The following is a 17,814-nucleotide window of genomic DNA, read 5'->3' as shown; positions in this document are numbered from 1 at the left end:
AAGAATTGATAGTTTTGGGATGGCCTGGGTAGCGTAGTCGTTATAGTGCTCGAGGTTGCGGATTCGATTCCGGCTCAGGTCGATGGCATTTAAATGTGCTTAAATACGACAGACTCATGTCAGATTTACTGACATGTAAAATAACTCCTGCGGGACAAAATTCCGGCACACTGGCGACGCTGATATAACCTTGGCAGTTGCGAGTGTCGTTAAATAAACCATAATTTAATTTTTTTTATAGTGTTGGCCCACTCCATCCTCATTCTTGTGAGGATTTTGGACCAATACTAGACATTCACAAGTGGCAAGAGTCAGTCGTCAGCATGGTGCAGAGTCACACCTAAGATAGCACAGGACAGACAAAAGCAAGGGACACGTAGACCTATATGCAGTCCCCATAGAAGAGGGATAAATAACTTCCTTGCCAGAAATGGAACCCATGTCTGCTGATGGTAGTTGGGTATGTTACCACTTGAGCCCTAGCAGAAGAGTATATCGTTCATTCATTCATGGTTTCCTTCCCAAGGGCCGGTCTTTCACTGCAAACCCAGCATCCTTCAATCTTTTCTATTTTCTGCCTTCCTCTTAGTCTCCGCATATGATTAATATATTTTGATGTCTATCATCTGGAATCTTCTGCCCGAACTTTTCTCTCTTCACCATTCCTTCCAGTGCATCCTTCAGTAGGCAGTTTCTTCTCAGTCAGTGACCCAGCCAATTCCCTTTTCTCTTAAGTCAAATGAAATATAACCATTGATCACAATTTAAGATCGAATGAATGTAACTTAAGACGTTAAAAATGTGCTATAAAATATCTTAAAAGTATATTGTTTTTTTTTTTAGGACGTAGCAGATGGTCTATTATGTACAGAGTCCCTTCTCCTTCTCTTCTCGTCCTTCCTTTGTGCATCTGTACAAACTACAGTCGAGTAGTGGCACTGAACTGTTTATAGTTCTCAAGTCGATCAGCTTGACTTTAACTGGGTGAATGATGTATGTAGGTTAAAGGTTGAATTTTTTTATCGGAGAAAGTCTATAATTTATTATAGCCTATATTTGTGAAGTCACTTATTAGCCATTAATCCTGAAAATGACAGGTGCGTTCTGTAAGTTATTTAAACTGATTAAATTGGAAATGATTGAGTTTGAGAAGTCCTTCTTTACCTCATGTTCTATTTGACTGAACAATAGAGTATCCCGTATCAGTTCCTTCCTATTTTCCTCCATCTTACGAACGTAGTTTTTGGATTTTAAATTATGTTATCCTTAACAAGCTATTATTTACTTCACTGCCTTGGCAGTTTCAAAAGATTTTGTAATGAAGATATTATCGGAAAAAATCCAGAACGATAGCATTCATTCTTTAAGGTGGATCCAATATGAAGCAAGATCACAGTAAACAGAAAATGTTTGAAATAGTTCTGAAATGTTACTTACCTGTGGATGTATTAAGATAGTGATATCACAAAATTCACATAGGCCTATCTGAACAAATACTAACAAACACTTAAAATTTCCTAATTTCAGAATAAAAGTGGGCGATTCAATACACTAGTCTTTCTAATTTCGTAGTGCAGTGAAATTTGAATCCCACCTTCTACTCCCTAGAAAAAAGAAGAAGGACTGCTTGCAGTTAAATTTTATTGGAAAATTGATCTATACATATGTGTCCATACACACGCACACAATTTTGAGTGATAAGAGAGGTGAAGAATTTTAAGAGATTGGAAGACGTATGATTAGTCATCAATAAAATAGGAGAATATGAAAGCAGTCGGTTACGAGTTTCGAAGATAAAACAGGATAATACAGTAATAAGTATAGGTAAACTATAAGATTACCAGTGGAAATAAAAATATTTGAGAAAACTACTGATACCAAGGTCAATTTGTGGCTAGTGATGTCTTGAAAAATAATATTAGCCTTCATAATAACTGGTAAACAGAACAGACTCTCTTCCTCATTCTGAAGTGACTCATTCATTACATAAGCTGTGCTGCATGAAAAACACACTGATTGAATAGAATTAGATTTGGAAAGAGAGGTTCGTCTTGAAATTTATTTATTTATTTATTTTTTTTTTCATTTTTTATACTGCAGAGTTAACGACATTATCTTTCCTTCAACCAGTACGGTATAAGAACACATAAAGCAGTTTATTTGACAATCAGCTTTTGAAAGTAGTCGATGAGTATCGGGAAATGTTATGATGAGGTATACTCAATCTGCTGGTGATTTGAGATTGAGTATGTAGGTTATGGTTGGACATAAATACACAAGACATGACGCCAGATAACTTGGGGTTGAGGTGCACGAAATTTGAAATAGAAGAGAACACACAGTGTAAAATCCTGTAAAATCTTGCGGTTGTTGAGTTGGAACCGAAATATAATTAGAAAAATTGTGAAATATGGTCGTATCGTTGGATATTGTGTACATATCTTATATACATATTATGAACAGGTTGTAATTTGTTCTAGAGTTAGGTGCATCACGTATTTAACACTAATTTCGGTAAACAAATTGCGTAAATTTTGGTATAAGGGACTTCGGATGAGGTATTTTTATAATAGTCTTCCTTTTATCTGAATAAGTTGTGAATATAGCAACATAGTTATTCCAAATGCACTGAAATTGGCCAGTTTCCTTACAGCTACTATATTTATGCTGCATTTATTCTGTTAAATGCGTGTATTTATATAACCTGCTTTTATGCCTTGACACATGTGTATTTCAATTTAAGCTACACTTTTTTTTATTTAAAGGTAGTTGATATGATTTAAATATTTTTGCTAAGTTTCAGATATTTTCTTTATTTTGCATTTATGCAAATAGCAAGAAAATAGAATAGGCAAACTGACAGAAGAGGTTACTTGGAACTTTTCAGCTACTGCTCATGAAAAGAGACCAATAGATGGGTTAGGTGGTATGGTAAAATGACTAGTACGTGAAGCTATTTGTGCCAGAACAATTGATCCTGAAACTGCTGAGCAATTTGCTGAATGTGCACAGCAATTATGCACAAAGATAAATATTTTATACTGCAGTGCAAGTGATATCAATTCAAACAAATCAGAAAAACTAAGGAAGTGGAATACCAATGGAAAAGAAATCTGCAATATGCCTGATACTAGAAATTATCATTACTTTCACTCTGAATCTCGATACAGAATTGAATGTTCTGTTATTTCACATGGAGTGCCGAAAAGATTATTTGATTTTAAGGAAGGTGTTTTCTGTCCAACAGTTGAATGTACCAGTAAGCGCAACACTGATAGTATTAACATTTCAGTGACACAGGAAGATTCTAAGAAACAAGTGAACATAGGAGACTGGATTTTGGTACCATTCCCTGAAAAGAAAACTGTGAAACACTTTGCAGGAAATGTGGTGAATAAATTTGAAAAAGAAAAATAAATTCAAGTTAAATTCTTAAGATATGATGCAGAAACCTCTAAATTTCATTGGCCAGTGAAGGATAATGAGTCTGTAGTCGAAGAGAAAGAAATTAAGCAGTAGTACCACAGCCAAGTTTTGATAACAGGCTTAGATATTCTTTCAATTTTGATTTCAAGAATATAATTTTAGGCTAAGTGATACGTAAATTTTGCAAGAAAAGTAATTAAGTTTTGTTATATTGTATGGAACTTCACTTTGTTTGATAAGAAAAATCATTAGTTTGAACTATTGTAGTGTGGAGTTATACTTTATAGTAGCGTGTTATGTTGCACAGAGATGTAATTGTATTCTCTTCATTTCATTTATTCTTTGTATATGGACACAAACATACAGAAGGTTGAGAATATTATTTTTATAAGTCTTATGTTTGAAAGTACCTTGACAAGTCGTAAGTGACAATATACCTGTCATGTAAGTCACAGCATATTTTGAGGAATAAGCGGTAAAATAATGTTCAAAATTTAATTTCCTTGCCATTGCAATTCAGTTCATCATCAGTGAAAAACCTACCCACCTCTCATAATTTTCATGCAAATAAAAGAGCAGTAATTGTGAAATTATAGTAGGGAGTGCATTCTCCATGCCTTTTGTTGTCGTGTAAATGACACTCTGACAAAATATTATAATTATGTTACCTCATGTGTGATGTAAATTTTTCAACATACAATATGTACAACTCTGATGTATAATAATTGGATTTGTACAAGATTTTGAACCATTGAACATTTTCTGGCATATTTTTTTGCTAACAAAGTGTATTAAGTGTTTCCAATGTTGTGTAAGTCACACGTGAAATTCACCAGTAGTATTACAGTACAGTGAACTTGTATTCATTTTATTTATATTTTTTTTATACATATGATGCTTAACATTATTCTAAATATCGTGATTTTGTCACAGGACATGAGAGAAATGGAGCGTCGGAAGCGAGTAGAAATGATTATGAATAGTAGATTGTTTCGTGAGGAGCTGGAGAGGATCATTGAGGTGCAGATGAAAGATGGTGGTGGTCCAGCAGGCCTGTTGCAGCAGATCTCGGACATGATGGGTGTGCAGGGCGGTCGTCTTCACTCTGGCCATATGTTCAAAAGTAAGCACAATGAATAACTTAAGTTTTTCTTAAGTCGCATGTTTCATTTTATGAACATGATTATTTTGACTTAATTGTGTGTTATGTTATAGGTTCAAATTGTGTTGTTCCCATCAACGACATTAGAGGTGTGGAAAGCATGGGATATGCCAAGGGAGAGAAAATTCTGCGTTGCAAGTTGGCAGCAGTTTACAGGCTGATGGATCTGTATGGATGGACACAGGGCATTTATAACCAAATCTCGGTAAGTTTGCACTTATTATTTTAACTCGAAAGTGTATTAATTTATATTTAATTTGAACTCTAAAGTATATTGATTAATATTTCTTATACAAGGCTCCCTTTAATTTTAATCGATTATCACACTTTTCTTATGAAAAGACATTATCTAATACACAATACACATGCGTGCTCGTTACGAGATATTTTATATATTTATTCAGTTATTGCTGGTAGGCCCGTACATATGAAATAGTATCATGGGAATGGATTAAGTTAGGTTGTTAGATCTTCGATTGGTTCTTATCTATCGTTGATTAATTGAGACCCAGTGGTTGATTGTTAAGTAAGGCTGATTAGTGGTGTATTTAATTTTTACATAAGCAAAAAATGGTCGGTGAATTTTATCTAGAGCCCATTTGTTCAGGACTGGAGCTCTTCTACATACCATAGATCAGGGGCCTGCATGTTTGCATCTTCGTCAGGTGCCCACAGACAGTAGTGTGAATGATATATGTCGTAGATCTTATTTAATTAGTCTACTTCTGTATTTAGCCATTTTCAACTCCTAAAATAATGGCAGCTCATATACAGTCTTAGAAAAACGTTTTGTCGCACAGATACTTTGTAAGTACCCAGAAAGGAGGCAGTGTGTATGGTCAGATATACAACGAAACAAAACTAATTTTATTAACTCTACTAGTTATATTACCGGTTGTTCTGCATGGTTGTGAAACTTGGACTCTCACTTTGAGAGAGGAACAGAGATTAAGAGTGTTTGATAATAAGGTTCTTAGGAAAATATTTGGGACTAAAAGGGATGAAGTTACAGGAGAATGGAGAAAGTTACACAACGCAGAACTGCATGCATTGTTTTCTTCACCTGACATAATTAGGAACATTAAATCTAGACATTTGAGATGGGCAGGGCATGTAGCACATATTGGCGAATCCAGAAATGCATATAGTTGGGAAACCGGAGGGAAAAAGACCTTTGGGTAGGCTGAGTCGTAGATGGGAGGATAATATTAAAATTGATTTGAGGGAGGTAGGATATGATGATAGAGAGTGGGTTAATCTTGCACAGGATAGGGACCGATGGCGGGCTTATGTGAGGACGGCAATGAACCTGTGGGCTCCTTAAAAGCTATTTGTAAGTAATCCTTCTCTTGTGAATCCTGTCGCTCGTTCTTTGATTATGTGCACTATCTCCTTCCTGGAACTTACAAAGTATCTGTGCAACAAAAATTTTTTTAAGACTGCACAGTCCTGTTCATCAGGTTTGCCTTAAGTTTATTATCATACAATTTCATGATTGTTACAGTATCCACTATATTCTAACATACTATTACTAACAAAACAACATACAAAGTATTATAATATATAACGTATTTTGGTGGTTTTGAAGGTAACCAATTCACCGAATTATTTTCCAATACATAAACAACTTCTTAACCCATTAATAGAAAATTTTAATAGTATATCTCTTATTAAAACGAACTTTGGAACGAGTTGGAAAGTATGATTCAGAAATGCCATAATTGTATGAAATGTGAATTAGGAGGATTAGCGACTAATTTTGTATTGTATTGTATTGTATTGTATTGTATTGTATTGTATTGTATTTATTTACATTCCATGGTATTCGTACCTCGCCTCACTGCTAGAATATGGAACATGTCAAATGATAAAAAAATCTTAATAGTACTGAAAGTCTTAATTACAGTCACAGTCTAGTTGTATTGTATTGTATTGTATTTATTAACATTTCATGGTATTCATACATTACTTTACAGCTAGAATATGGAACAAGTCAAAAAACTTAATACTATTATAAAGTCTTAATTTATAGTCACAGTCTAGATGAAATATATACAGACGAGATTTACAATATAGTCTACTAGTACAACACACAGTTTTAGTATAAATTTCATGAAGTGTTATTGAATGTCATGAATTCACCTACAGAATAGAAGGCTTGAGAAATTAGGTACTTCTTTAATTTGGCCCAAAATAATCTTATGTTTTGAGTTTCGTTTTTTATATTGATAGGGAGGCTATAGTTGAAATATATACAGAAGAATTTTACTATATAGTCTACTAGTATAACAAAAAGTTTTAGTATCAGTACTTAATACAACACAGAAATATTCATGAAGCCTTAAATAATCTTAAGTTTTGAGTTTCATTTTTTATATTCATAGGAAGGCTATTAAAAATTTTGACTGCCATTTAATGCACTCCTTTTTTATAGCACGATAGACTTGTCGATGGAGTATGAAAGTAATTTGTTGATGCTATGAACTGTGGAATTAGTTACAAAGTTTTCACGATTATATATGAGGAAAATTATTAATGAAAAAATATACTGATAAGCCGTGGGCATTATTTGTAGTTTTTTGGAAATGGTTCTACACGATTCATAGATTTGGCACCCATTGTTATTCTAATTACTCTTTTTTTTTGTAGTAGCAATATACTGTTACTATCTGTGGAATTTCCCTTAAATATTATTCCAAAACTTATTACCAAGTGGAAGTATGCAAAGTATATTGTTTTTAAGTTATTGATATGTACTATCTCTTGCATAGATCTAATAGCAGAACATGCTGAATTTAGTTACTAATTTAGATACTAATTGGTTTGATTAATTGATTCATTATGGATCATTCGAGTATTGGTAATTTCGGGCATTCTTCACCATTGTATTTGTATAATGTACTACATAAATTATATTAATCTACTAAACTTCTTTCTGAATTGTTACTGTAAATATTTATATAATATGGAAGGTTTAAATGGGCACACCCATTCGGGAAAAATGTCTGTTATCATTTCTGTAATATTGTATGTGCATCTTGTTCCTTAGCAGGAGCACTTCGATGCAGTCTGCAACATATTATTACACCTTAGCAGCAATAGGCCATTGCAACTCACAGCATATTATTATTGGAAAAATAAATGAAGTTTGAATAGGATTGTATATGTATTACGTTGAAAATGTTACTAGTGGCTTGAATAGCAAATGCTTTAATGTATTTTCTTGTATTGGTTGCAATATTCATTCAAGTTTTATATCACGATGATTATACTCAGATGATTCTGATCAAGTGGTATGTATGTATTTAACCCATCGTTCTGATGCTGGAACATAAGTATCCTCTGACAGAGGTTTCAGTACCTATAAGACATTTAGTTACACTTATTTGCTGACGGAGACACAGAGGGATAAGTGGTAAATTGACCTATGATTATTTGAAATCGCACTACTACCGATCTCTTAAACGTTACTCAGCTATAGGGATTCTTTGAATTGTAGTTTACTGTTGTTTTGTATGATTCTGTAGAAGATTGGTAACACAGAAGTTTATTCTTTCTTGATGCACAGCACTTTAAAGCTATGTTGTTTAGTCAACTGTCCGAACACAGGTCTGAACCTCACGAGTAATACCAACAAGGCACCACTTATGAGGCAACTAGGCCAGGAGATAATGAGGTAGGGTGGCCAGTTCCTTTCCCCCTCCATTGCATACATTGCCGATTAGCTACATATTACACTAATCAGACTTTAAAACTATGTTGGTTCTGTATTGTATTAGGATGATCGTGGTTTATGGAGCTGTAATGTAATGTTGCGAGGGTAACTGAAGTACAACACAGAAAATTGTCCCAAATATCATTGTTCACAAATTTCAGTTAAACCTGCTAAAATTTGATGTGGTGTGACCAAGCATAACGAGATTATTCCACTCAGACTATGTTATATTCTTGTTTCAGGCGAGATTAAATCAAGACCAAGAACACTTCCTCGTAAACCCATTTGGGATGCTGTATCATGAAATTACAGCATCCAGTCTTGTGAAGATTGATATGCAAGGCTCAGTGGTAGAACAGGGTACTACCAACTTCGGTATCAATGTGGCTGGTTTCATGCTGCATTCAGCGATACATGCTGCTCGCCCAGACATCAAATGTATTATTCACATTCATACACCCTCAGTGCTTGCTGTAAGTTGTGCTTTCTGCAAACATACAGTAGTTATAACAATGAAAGTTGTTGTAAGATGTACATAAAAAAACTCTCAATATCTATTTATTGTAAAAAAGAAAATGTAACAGAAATATTAGTTAAGCTCACTGTAATTTCCCATTAAAATATAAAAAAGTATTTAGATGTGGAGACATACATGCATTATTACTTACATAAAGTATATTTTACCTTTCTTTTTTGTATCACACTTCCGTAGAAATCATTACTTCAAATCATATTATTACTTTAATACAAATTCTTAACCACGATTTAACATAAGATTTGGAAATTTTAAAAAGAATCAAAATGCTTAACTTGCTGCTTTGAAATAATATATTTACTTGTGAGTTTCATGAAGTTACAGTTTACTTATGTTCGTTTATTTAATTTAGGTATCATCACTCAAATGTGGGCTTTTGCCCTTGTGCCAAGAAGCAATCGTTATTGGAGAAGTCAGTCAGCATCCATACTTAGGAGGATTGTTTGAACCTGAAGAACGAGAGAAGATTGCTCGAAACTTAGGACCCATGAACAAAGTAAGTTTCTGTTTTTAACAGCAAATATATAAATCTCTTCCATAAATGCATACAGTATGTTCCGAAATGTAAATTGTCCCATGCCATAGCCACATGGCTAAAGCATCATGCCTAGAGTCTTGTGGGGGAAGAAATTTTTTCGTGATATGTTGGCTAGTGTATGAGACCAGTGTTCACCCAGCATCATAATGAATTTTCGAAAATACTGTCCATAGTGTAGCAAAATACGGTTTCGAAAACCTGCTGTAACTTTTGGGGGAAATCATTGTGCTAATCACATGTTAATCTCTGTGCTGTTTGGATGATAGTTCACCTCTACTGAGGCCAGCAATCAGATCTTGGCTTTTTATGGACTAGCAATCCATGGTTTATTATTATTATTATTATTATTATTATTATTATTATTATATTTATTTACATTATTATTATTATTATATTTATTTACATTATTATTATTATTATTATTATTATTATTATTATTATTATTATTATTATTATTATTATTATTATGTTTATTTACTTATCTAGTTATTGTACATTTAAAATGGGAAGCGAATTATGCAAGAGCCAATGAACACTAATATTAGTAGAACTTTACTGCTTCATGCATAGAGAATGCCTACTGCTTTTTTTTTTTTTTCGCTCCTTCTGATGGGACCTTGGTTATAAGGCTCGAGGACAAAGTGCTTGTCATATGAAAAGTATTTTAGTTAGTCAGAGGTAGTCTTTTTTTCCCTCCATTTCATATGTTGGGTCATATTGAAACATAGTGCCAACTTCACTCCATTATCAGAGATCATGAAGTTTAAAAACTCAAACGTCATACAATTTATGTATCTTCATGACATTCGAGATGACATGGAACTTTTACCTTTATGAAGTTGTGAGTTTAGTTAATTTTAACCATTTTCTAAGAAATCTATTCATTAGTCTTCCTCGACCTAACTTTGTTCGCTTACAACTTAATCTGTGAAAGGATAACATTGTGCATAGGCATTGGCAATAATTAGTGCAGTGATATTCATAAAAATGAATAATAATTACAGTTTACATATAGTATGTTTCTTTTCATTGTGCCAGTAACTGCTTTCTCATTTGTGTCCTCTTTTTCAGGTTATGTTCCTTGCAAATCATGGTGCAGTATGTTGTGGTGAAACAGTAGAAGAAGCATTTTTCAACGTGTACAACACCGTTTTGGCTTGTGAAACACAGGTAATTTCCTAGAAACAAGAATTCTGTATTCCTTCGCATGTAATATATTAAACTGTACTGTAAATCTTTCTTCTCATGTGCTTTATGAAACTGAGAACTAATTACATGAAATAAGTTTAACAGTTCAAGATTTTAGCTTTTCTCAATCTGCCTAAGCTTGTGTCCACAAGATATAGATTTTAGGTTCATCAATTTAAAAATCTTGGTGACCACACATTAGTCGTGTGAGTGTGAGTGTGAGTGTGCGAATGATAAATATTTTGGAAAACACTTTTGTTTTTTAGTATTTTTCCGAAACTCGTCAATTTCGACGTATTTTCATATGTTTAAAATGATGAAAATGTTTATTTCTGGTGCAAACAACTGTAGAAAAAGAATTGTATTGTATCCACAGCTATATGCTTAGATTGTGTGTTCGAGAACTACACTGCCCTCGAAAAAAAGAGAACTTTACCTTAGGATGTTTTAATGTACATGAATAGGAAACTTACCACATCGGAAGAGTGATACTCAAGAACTCAAAACATACATTTATAAAATTCATTGATTGTATTTTGTTTCTACATGTCTTTTAATCGTGTTTAAGATGGGAAACAATAGATATGTGAAGAATATATTTAAAAGTATTAAGCCTTTTTTAGAGGGCAGTGTAGTATATTTCTACGTTTTTCGTGAAGGTGCTGAGAGCAAGACTGGTACAAGTCCTAACTTTTTCTATGGTCGTTTGCGTCAAAAATAAATATTTCCATGGTTTTTAACACATGAAAATACGTCGGGATTGATAAAAAATGTAAATCAAGGCATACCAAAAGCCTAAACAAACCAAACCCAACCTGTCACTGAACCTAGACCTTACAAAAACTCGCTACCTGCCAAAAACGTATATGCAAGACATACCAAAAACCTAACAACCAAACCTAACCTGTCACTAATCCTAGATCTTACGGAAACTCTCCATAAGAAACCATATATGTAAGGTACGCGAAAAAATTATAAAACCAAACCTAACCTGACACTGATTCCAACCTTACGAAAAATCGCTTACCCCTTCCCCCCCCCCCCCCCCCACATATATGTATATTTGTAAAGTTATACCACAGTCTAATATGATATGATATGATATATATTTCTTCACAGCACTTCTTTACATGTAATGGTGTACCTCACATTTCTGTATCCGGTGCCACCATTAACATATTATTACAATAACACAGTATTTGCAGTACACGTCTACACACATACTCCCAATTAAGCTATGTACCTTTTTTGTTACTTGGTCAATCTCCCCTTCAGTATTTCCCTACATTTCATTTGCTATTCTCTATTTGATCATTAATCCTAATATATATACAATATTATATACTCCTTTCACACCCCCCTTTCCTCTAACTACTATTCACTAAAATGTCAATTTCAATTTTTCTCTATAAATTATCATATTGAATTTTTTGCCTATTTGTTCTTTGACCTTTTATTCAATTACTGTTCCAACATTCAAATGTTAGTACTATTTTTATGCTGTCACTTGTTCATTTCTCTGAACCCTTTCTCACTATTATTACTCATTCCTATTTGCGCTCACTTTCACTTTCTCACTATTCTCCTAACACCTAATCCATTGTCACTATTCACACTTCCTATAATACTTTTATTTTATTTTACACATCTGTTTATACATTTCTCTCTCCCCTATACTTCTCGGTCTTTTCCAGTTTCACTTTACTTGCACTTTTTTATCACAACCCCAGTTTTTTTTTTACACATATCAAATATCTCTGCTAAATCCTCAACTGTCGCAAATTCTGATCTTTCTTTACTGTTCGTCTCTGCCTTATTTCTGACTTTGTCTTTCTTTCTATTTATTTCTTCTTCTATTCCTCTTTTATTTCCCCCCCCACACTTTCACAATTAGATTTCCACTTACACTTGCACCCTTATTCTTTACACTACTTTCTTCCCTATCACTTCCTGACTCTTGGTTTCTCTTTTTATCACACCACGCCTTTTTTCTAGCGCCCGTGTTGTTTGTTCCATTATTGTCAGCATTCCTTCTGGAGTGCGTTAACCTTACCGAGTGCGTTAACCTTACCGCCATCGTATGGAGACTAGGAATCCGCTTACGTTGCATGATTACGTTATTGTTTTCTTCTTCTTGCTGCGCCATCATCTTTACATTTCCTCGTAATTCAGTATGTGGGTTCCTGAACTCATTACTATTCACTTCTGTTACCATGTGTTGATCTGCGACAATCACTTGTTCCGTCCTTGAAGTTGGGATGATTTTCTTCCACCCTTCCTGCTCCTTCCCTTGGTTTATGTAGCTAACGTCGACTCTCTGTTGCCTTCTCGTTGCTTCCCTCTGCAGAGTTGAAATATGTCCACTGTCCTCTTTCGTTCTTCTCGTAAGTCCAAATTCTGGATGGTCTTCATTCTTCAGGCAAAACTCCAGATCATACCATTTTCCGTTGACTTTCAGTTTATCTTCGTACATCTTAGCAAAGTGACCCTTCACCCTCGCTGCTTTCATATAAGGTAGTAGCTGTTTTCTTCTATTTCTTACTTCAAATGGCATATCTGTTTCCACTCTCACTCCTGAACCACAGAGCCGTCCTAGGTTATTCAGAATAGCTTCCCTTACTTCTGTATTCATAAAGCTCAAGAAGATAGGTCTTTTGGTCCCGTTCCCTAACCTGTACGTATGGTCGACATGTTCTTCTCTCAACTCGATATTAAAGATCATTTCACATAAATCTCTCACTTTCTCAAAGGTATCCATCTGTTTTTCCTGGCCCCTTTCTTCGACTCCGAAAATGATTAAGTTATTTTTCCTCATCTTGAGATCGTAGTCACTCATCTTCTTCTTTAATTTGTTATTCTCTGCCCTCAACTCTTCTATCTTTTCACAGATGTTTTCTACTTTTAGTCTTAAGTTTTCTAAACCCTGGTTCTTCATTTCTACTTCTACTTGATTCAAGCCTGCATTATTATTCCTTTCCTCTCTACTTAATTCACTTATTTTATCATTTCCTGATGTCTCTTTCTGTAACCACTGTTCCATCTTCTCTTACTGTATTCTTCGCTTCTTCCTCAGGCCAATAGCCTTTAATCTGTGTAAGTGAGTTGTGCACACACGACTGCTCTCTCCGGCGTTCTGCTGTAAACCGGACAGTCTGATATATACAGTCATGAAGCTCGAGTTTATGAGGGTACTAGGAACAATAGACTGTGCAGGTACTATTTCACATTGTCTGTAATGAGGTGATAGTAGCGATCCTAGTGGTTAGCAACTATCTATGGATGCATATTTACTATGTATTGAGCTTCGTGACTGTATATACTATACTGTGGTTATACCATATCTCAGTTTCATTTCGCCATTAAATAACGAAACACAAATCAGATGTGAGTCCCGTGTGTGCTGCGTAATGAGATCGAAGTTCGAATAATTTTTTTGATTTATGTTTTAATTGTACACCGGCAAATGCAACACTCTAGTCACTTTGAAGAAATGGCGCAGACGGTTTCGAGGGTCAGGATAACAGTAGATGAATAATTATAAACTCTGCTAAATAAACACAATCTCGACTAGATAATTCTACAACCATCATCAAACAGCCACAGCAAGTTTCAAAAACATGTGAACTATTTCCTGCCATAGCCACTACTACAGCGTGAGTCAGTCAGGGCTAGATGATTGTGGTTTGTATCATTGTTCACAAATTTCAGTTAAACCTGCTAGAAATTTTAATGACTTCTCTTCACTAACGATTAATTTTAATTATGTTCCGATAATTTACACCAGTTAAAAATTACACCATGGATTCAGCATTCAAAATACATTCGAAATACTATGGTGTCACTTTTGAATGGAAAAAAGATGTTTTCCCTTGTAGTTTACTTCCTAATTAGAGTACTGTAGTAAATTAGGAGAATTAATGATATTTTCAATTTTTAGAACTGCAAAATTCCATCACAGTGTGCTTCTCTTTCACTCGAGTGGCAGAATGTATGTCTGTCTGTCTTGTCTTCTCTCTCTTTTCCCCACTTCCCCTCCCTACTATACTCCTCAATGTGTTGTGTGCATGTCACATATTACTGTCACATATTGCTTTTTTATATACAGTAGTTGTTCCTTCAGAGTTCATCTCCAGCACTCCATTACTCCACAGTGTATGCCTGACCATGAAATGAGCGGGTCGGGGTTCAAATCCTGGTTGGGGCAAGTTAGCTGGTTGAAGTTTCTTCCTGTGATTTCCCTCAACCCATTAAGAGCAAATGCTGGGTAACTTTCAGCGCTTGACCCTGGCATTAACACATTAATCACATTCAGATGCTAGATACCCATAGCAGATGATAAAGTGTCGTAAAATAACCAATTAAAAGAAACTCCAGCATAGCTCTATAACAACTATGTCTTAAACTTAGAAAATGAGAGTTATATACCGTATACATACGTATAAGGTTTTAATTTTCTTGTAATAATTGTATTAAAACAATTACCCTTGTTATAGAACTTAATACTTCGTGCAATTAATTTGTACCAGTGATCTGTGTGTTACACCTTTTATTCAGGTTAGCAACAAAGAAATTTCATGTCACTAACTTGTTTCTGTAATTTCCATGTTGTCCGAACTTGTGGAATTTTTATGGTCAGCTACAATGTTGTGATTGTGCTGCAGATGAAGCTGATGCCACTCGGTGTTGAGAACTTGGTGCTTGTGTCTGATGAGACACGCAAACAAGTCTATGAAGCTGCACGACGTCCACCTGATGTGACACCAAAACAGCAGCAGGATGCCACTGATGGTCCTGCAGCAACTGCTAAGAAAGAGAAGCAGTGGCGTGTTGGTGGGGTGGAGTTCGAGGCTCTGATGAGAATGCTTGACAATGCTGTGAGTAATCATATCCAAATACCACAAGTCAGCATTAAGTAATCTGGAAATTAAAATTTCCGTAACTAATATGGCTTACATTCATGTGATGTTTAATTATTGAAAATCTTGATTTATATTGAACTTTATGCCAATATAACTTCCATATTTTTTTTCAAATAGTATTTGGGATTTTTATACAAACTTAGTACAGATTTGCTGTCCTCGATTGTTTAATGTTTCTAAAATTTTCATTGTATCCCAATGCAGAAGGTTGAAAGCAGAACTCGAAATGGATGTTTTCACAAGCCGGAACACTTTTGTCATTTTCGTGGACAGGTGTTGTTGATGACACAGAATTAATGACCAGTGAGATGACACCAATATTACCATGGGGGGGGGGGAAATATATATATATATATATATATATATATATATATATATATATATATTAATATAAAAACATCGGAAGAAAATTTTCATCCTGTTATCATATTTACAGAGATGGAAACCTCGAACAGTAGTTGCTTCATTCAGTCAAAAAAAAAAAAAAAATATCCTGAATAAAATGCACACATCTTTAATAATTTACTTTCACATTTGAAGAGTCCACTGCAAGAATGATGGATGTCACTTTCTTGTCGAAAATGAACCAAGGCTGTCAATGCATAGCTTAAGACATATAGAATGCACATAGAGAGTTATATGGTATTAACACTGATAGTCTTTGTCCAGTAATGATCGGAAAATCACAGTTAAGCTTTGAGCGCTAAGCATTTCAAACTTTCACTTGCTTCTCCTGCAAAATGTATTCCAAATGACATCCATCATTCTTGCAGTGGACTCTTCATTTACATTATTACTAGCAAAAGAAAATGATTTCTGGCTCTATACTTAAGATTGGTACATTTGTTTCGCAGTCTTTGAAATGGATACTCAGGTCACAGTTTAACAATAAGAAATTCGACTCACTGCCCAGCGGTGGCCTATGACATCTGATAATTAGCTTGATACGGAGTTTTGCTGAGTCCCAGTCCTTTCATTAACACTGCGCTGTTATTCAGAATCTTAACGATACTTATTGCATAATCAAATATATCAAAGGCATGCCACAAGAGTTATAAATTAGTGAGAGCTTTTACAATTGTTATATATTGTATAATACAATAAAGTAGTATTGATGGTGTCATTGTCAGAATTTTTAACAATTTCATTCACACTTAACTGAAAAATGTATTGAAATATCATATATAACTAATATCAAACTAAAACAATCTGGGACAAACAATAGTAATTTCTTAAAAGACAGAACGGAAAAGTTCCTGAAAATTGTGAACCATGTTCCGGTCTGTCTGTGAGACCCTTGCATTCTTTTTCATTGACTCTGTATTTTAGTTCTGAAGGCAGAACCGCCTGAGATAGACATTAATGTTTCTTATTCTCATTTGTTTATTGTAAAAATACTTTCGCATTCTCTTAAGAGACATTCAGTTTCCTTTGGGATTTATTTTTATTAATTATGACACATTGTTTTGTTTTCAGGGTTTCCGCACAGGCTATATCTATAGACATCCACTGGTAAAAGGTGAGCCCCCACGTCCTCGAAATGATGTTGAGGTTCCACCAGCTGTTTCCTCACTTGGTTACTTGCTGGAAGAGGAAGAGATGTACAAACATGGGTAAGTGTGACTTGCCTCTTATCCCAAGGAGGTTGATAAAATAAGAAGTCTTAACTTTATGCAGAACTATTTCTTTAATAGGGATTAAGATGGTATTGATAAACTGCATTTTTTCCTTTTCTTTTCTTCTCCACTTCAGGGATTAGGCAAATATTTCTACTAAGTAATGCGAGGAGGAAAATTTTGTGCAGAAATATTTCTGAAATGAAAAGTTTCTAAATTTTGCTCCTATATTTTTCCGGAGGATTTTTTGCCTGACCAAATTGTTGCATTCTTCGCTCCTTGCCAACTTTGCCAAGATCTGTACATAATATTACTCGCACAATATTCTCTTTAGACACCAGCTTATCAAACAGAAGTAGTAAGTCGTGTAATCTTTGATGGCTATGTCAATACTGAGTCCAAAAGAAGCTCCATTGTTACATTTATTTTGCTGTAACAGTAATGTAGGTTAAGAAATGAGCACTGACAAATATAATTCCATGAGAACTTCACTAATATAATCTAAATTGTCGCAACATTATTGCCCCACATGGGACTAATGTATGTCTATCATTTTAAAATAATTGGTTATTCTTAGCTGAGAAAAATATCAATATGGTATGTGATTCGTGATTCTCCAACTTCGCTATATCTGTGGATTCATCATTTTATTTTTTACAGCACTTTTACAGCTCAGTAATTCACCCATATCTAAAATGCGAAGTTCTGCATTGTA

At 34.4% G+C, this 17,814-nt stretch overlaps 1 protein-coding gene across 17 annotated transcripts in view; it reads left to right on the top strand.

Annotated features, from left to right (window-relative positions):
• The window catches only part of hts (adducin 1-like protein hts), a 458,542-nt gene that overhangs the window by 375,914 nt on the left and 64,814 nt on the right, over window positions 1-17,814 (top strand). For all 17 annotated transcript variants that reach the window (XM_069823646.1, XM_069823652.1, XM_069823651.1 and 14 more), the window contains 7 exons: window positions 4,360-4,549; window positions 4,642-4,793; window positions 8,546-8,776; window positions 9,191-9,334; window positions 10,448-10,546; window positions 15,226-15,438; window positions 16,960-17,096. In XM_069823646.1, the coding sequence (XP_069679747.1) occupies window positions 4,360-4,549; window positions 4,642-4,793; window positions 8,546-8,776; window positions 9,191-9,334; window positions 10,448-10,546; window positions 15,226-15,438; window positions 16,960-17,096 (1,166 nt within the window). The remainder of the gene's footprint in view (window positions 1-4,359; window positions 4,550-4,641; window positions 4,794-8,545; window positions 8,777-9,190; window positions 9,335-10,447; window positions 10,547-15,225; window positions 15,439-16,959; window positions 17,097-17,814) is intronic.

Source organism: Periplaneta americana, chromosome 4 (assembly GCF_040183065.1).
Source record: "Periplaneta americana isolate PAMFEO1 chromosome 4, P.americana_PAMFEO1_priV1, whole genome shotgun sequence".
In the NCBI taxonomy this organism is placed as follows: Eukaryota; Metazoa; Arthropoda; class Insecta; order Blattodea; family Blattidae; genus Periplaneta; species Periplaneta americana.
Note: the sequence above shows the minus strand (reverse complement) of the source record. Positions and strands in the feature narration are given on the sequence as shown.